This window comes from Monopterus albus, unplaced genomic scaffold (assembly GCF_001952655.1).
Source record: "Monopterus albus unplaced genomic scaffold, M_albus_1.0 scaffold132.1, whole genome shotgun sequence".
Lineage (NCBI taxonomy): Eukaryota > Metazoa > Chordata > Actinopteri > Synbranchiformes > Synbranchidae > Monopterus > Monopterus albus.
Window position 1 is genome coordinate 1,642,442 of NW_018128012.1, and position 4,502 is coordinate 1,646,943.

The window sequence follows — 4,502 nt, forward strand, 5'->3', positions numbered from 1 at the left end:
TCCGCAACCGCCTGGGCTGCAGCCCGCTTGGCCTGCCGGTACCTGTCAGCTGCCTCGTGTCCCCCACAAGCCACCCAGGCTCGAAAGGACTCCTTCTTCAGCTTGACGGCATCCCTTACTTCCGGTGTCCACCGCCGGGTTCGGGGATTGCCACCACGACAGGCACCAGAGACCTTATGCCCACAGCTCCGAACGGCCGCATCGACAATGGAGGTGGAGAATATGGTCCACTCGGACTCGTTCCTCCCAATCACGCCCCTCCAGGTGTCACTGTCGCTGCCCACGTGGGCGTTGAAGTCCCCCAGTAGAACAACGGAGTCCCCAGTCGGGGCCTTTTCCAGCACCCCTCCCAGGGGACCTTGCCGGGCGACGTCACGGTCCTTGATTTTAATCTATTCATAAAGGGCTTTTGAACCACTCTTAGTCTGACCCGTCACCCAGGACCTGTTTGCCTTGGGGGACCTTACCAGGGACATATAGCCCCCGACAACATAGCTCCTAGGATCACTCGGGTACTCAAACCCCTCCACCACAATAAGGTGGCGGTTCAAGGAGGGGAAAATAAAACCAATATCAGTTATAAAGCACCAGAAAAAAAAATGTTAGTTGTATTTAAGGCAACTGTCAGTTTTTCATTTTCATTCATTAATACTGAGAAGCATCACATTTTGATTCTAAACAGCCCCCATGCCTCTACATATGAACTGAGCAGAGTCACACTTATTATCTGGTTTACTACACTTCTTTGAATAAGATGTTTTAGAGTTTGTTGAATTTTTCTGTATCCTGACAAGACTACAAATGAACTGGTGCAGAGCTGCAACAAGTCGACAACATGAATCTGTATGGAATTGCTGTGATAAATGAACAAGTCCTGAGCAAAAGCACAAATATTTTCTGGTTCCAGCTTCTGAAACAAGACGACTCGTTGCTTTTCTTTTGTCACATATGTTAGTAAACTCGAACAACTTTGGGATTTGGACCACGGGAAATAAAAACAGGAATATTCTCCATTTCATGGCATCTTATAGACAACCCATCAAAATGAACAATTGGCTGATTAATGAAAAATGGAAATAAGTCGTATCTGCAGCCTTAATGTTGTGCAGTTTATATTGTCAGCGGCCTAGTAATCTCAGTAAAATCACACCACTGTTCCATCGGACCTGGTCTCCAGTGTTGGACAACATTACACAAACCTTACAAGTGATGCAGTCTGTGATTGTACGTTTATTATTTTTGTGCTTTAAAAAGTCTGTCAGTAGATTTTGTTGATCCACACATTCCCATGTCCACTGATACTCATTGTCCCTCTTCTTTCAGATTAAAGACTTCCTGTCCTATCTCCAGCCGGTCAATGTCTACCCCAGCGTCATCCCCATGGGCTGCACACTGACAGAAGTTACACAGCTGTGAGTCTGGTTGGATTGATTTCAGGATATTTATTTAAAGAGAACAGTCTCATTGGCATTGACAGGAGGCAACAGCGCCAGTTACACCAGGTGACCAAGAAAATGATTTGTTTGCAGAGAAGCATCACAACGAACTGAGCTGGGAACTGTTTCAGAATCGGTTTTATTGGCCAGGAATATGCAAGGGACTCCAGTTTCTAGTGTCTCTTGTGTATGAAAATGCGGTACCAGAAGTAGAAGTATCACACTGTAGAAATACTCTGTTACAATTAGAAGTCCTGCATCAAAATATACTTAAAATACCACATTATTATAGAAGAGCCCATTTCAGAACAATGCATATTATTGTTGCTGCATTGTGTAAACATCAGTAACGTGGAGCTCATTTACTTTAAGTATGTAATTTATTTAGTGCATTGTCATTATTATTATTTATTGGTTGATTCTATTCTGTATTCTGACTTTTGTTGTGATTTGGCTCTGTACACATTGAATTGAATTGGTGCATCTCCAAAGTAGCTACAGATGTAGAATAAATGCAGTGGAGCAGAAGTATAAAGTAAAGTACAAGTACATCAGAAGTTACTATTACTTGGTTTTCTGCAACTTCATAGTAAATTATGAAGTAGACTGAAACCATTAAATCCCAGATTCGTTCATTTATAGAATTATTGCAGGGCCCTCGGTTTTCAGTCAGCGTTAATTAAGTAAATCAGATGTGCAGAGATGTTTTGTTAGAAGAACCACAGTTTCAGAAACCTTATGCATTTGATCAGTTTTTTTTTATCAATGTTGACCATGCAGGAATCATCTGTTCAGACGTAGTAACTCTGCCTCTGTGTGTCTGACCAGGCTGAAGCTGATGTGCAGGAAACGATCTGATCAGTCGTTTGTTTACAAGCCTCTGGGAGTCCTCAAACGCAGCAGGGTGGAGCGACCTACATACGGTGAGACACACGCACATCACATGCAACCGTGGCACAACACCTGTGCTGCTGTGGGGCTTGTTTACAGGTCACCATGAAATACAAACCGTAAGCTTTACAGCTGAAACCTGAATGTTCTCTGTGCAGTTGGCAGTTAAAGGACAACTTTGGCTTTTTCAACCTGCTAATTTTACGATCGCTGCTTCTGTTGTAGAGATTTGGGGAAATAAAGTCAGGTTAAACGGCATCACCGGGGCAACAAATACGTCTGTCACATCATTTCTTTCCCTGATCTCAAAGCCAGAAGGAAAGCAGAAACAAGATGCAGTCATCTGGGGGTAGCCAGCACAGCTGCCTCCACAGCATATTCATGCAATCAACTTGCCAGCTGACCTGATGATCAGCCTGTGCTCGACTGTATCTTCTGTCTGCTTTCCTTCTGACTCAGATCAGTGAATGACATTGATTCTGAGCTCAGAGGCAGTGACACAGTTTAACACAACTTTTCACTTCTACAGTGGAGGCAATGATTAGCACTAGCTCTAGAGTCTCCATACCTGTTTCTAAGGGAAATGGAGCAGGTTCAAGAAAACCAAAGTTATCCTTTAGTTTTGACAGATAAATCTTCAGATGCATACAAGTAGGTTCTTTAAAGTCCCTCACACTAAAGTTAGTGTGCTGCAGTGTAACTATAAACATGCACAGAGCAGGAGTTGGAAGGCTTCAGAACCTGCTTAACACTAGACCTGAAGCTCAGGATCTTGTAATAGACTTGGTTATGCTTACTACTGAAGAAGACAGAGGAATCATAGGCTACCTGCTTTAATGGCCCAGCTAGGGTCAGTATACAGTGCCTTGCAAAAGTATTCATACCCCTTGAATTTTTCCACATTTTGTCACATTACAACCACAAACTTAAATGTATTTTATTGGGATCTTATGTGATAGACCAACTCAAAGTATCGCATAATTGTGAAGTGGAAGGAAAATAATACACGGTGTTCAAGATTTTTTACAAATAAAAATCTGAAAAGTGTGGCATGCATATGTATTCAGCCCCCTTGAGTCAATACTTTGTTGAAGGACCTTTCGCTGCAATTACAGCTGCAAGTCTTTTGGGGTATGTCTCTACCAGCTTTGCAGATCTAGAGACTGCAATTTTTGCCCATTCTTCTTTGCAAAGTAGCTCCAGTTTAGTCAGATTGGATGGAGAGCGTCTGTGAAGAGTAATTTTCAAGTCTTGCCACAGATTCCCAATAGGATTTAGGTCTGGACCTGGACTGGGCCATTCTAACACATTTTCGGATGATGGATTGATCAGTGCTCGGTGAGATGTTCAAAGCTTGGGATATGTTTTTATAACCTAATCCTGCTTTAAACTTTGCCACAACTTTATCCCTGATCTGTCTGGTGTGTTCTTTAGTCTTCATGATGCTGTTTGTTCAGTAATGTTCTCTAACAAACCTCTGAGGCCTTCACAGAACAGCTGTATTTACAGTGGGTATGGAAAGTATTCAGACCCCCTTAAATTTTTCACTCTGTTATATTGCAGCCATATGCTAAAATCATTTAAGTTCATTTTTTTCCTCATTAATGTACACACAGCACCCCATATTGACAGAAAAACACAGAATTTTTGACATTTTTGCAGATTTATTAAAAAAGAAAAACTGAAATATCACATGGTCATAAGTATTCAGACCCTTTGCTGTGACACTCATATATTTAACTTAGGTGCTGTCCATTTCTTCTGATCATCCCTGAGATGGTTCTACACCTTCATTTGAGTCCAACTGTGTTTGATTATACTGATTGGATGTGATTAGGAAAGCCACACACCTGTCTACATAAGACCCTACAGCTCACAGTGCATGTCAGAGCAAATGAGAATCATGAGGTCAAAGGAACTGCCTGAAGAGCTCAGAGACAGAATTGTGGCAAGGCACAGATCTGGCCAAGGTTACAAAAAAAATTTCTGCTGCACTTAAGGTTCCAAAGAGCACAGTGGCCTCCATAATCCTTAAATGGAAGACGTTTAAGACGACCAGACCCTTTCCTAGAGCTGGCCGTCCAGCCAAACTGAGCTATCGGGGGAGAAGAGCCTTGGTGAGAGAGGTACAGAAGAACCCAAAGATGACTGTGACTGAGCTCCAGAGATGCAGTC

At 42.5% G+C, this 4,502-nt stretch overlaps 1 protein-coding gene across 3 annotated transcripts in view; it reads left to right on the top strand.

Moving 5' to 3' along the window:
* The window catches only part of dclre1c (DNA cross-link repair 1C, PSO2 homolog (S. cerevisiae)), a 26,084-nt gene that overhangs the window by 17,611 nt on the left and 3,971 nt on the right, over positions 1 to 4,502 (top strand). For all 3 annotated transcript variants that reach the window (XM_020613355.1, XM_020613356.1, XM_020613357.1), the window contains 2 exons: positions 1,324 to 1,412; positions 2,265 to 2,359. In XM_020613355.1, the coding sequence (XP_020469011.1) occupies positions 1,324 to 1,412; positions 2,265 to 2,359 (184 nt within the window). The remainder of the gene's footprint in view (positions 1 to 1,323; positions 1,413 to 2,264; positions 2,360 to 4,502) is intronic.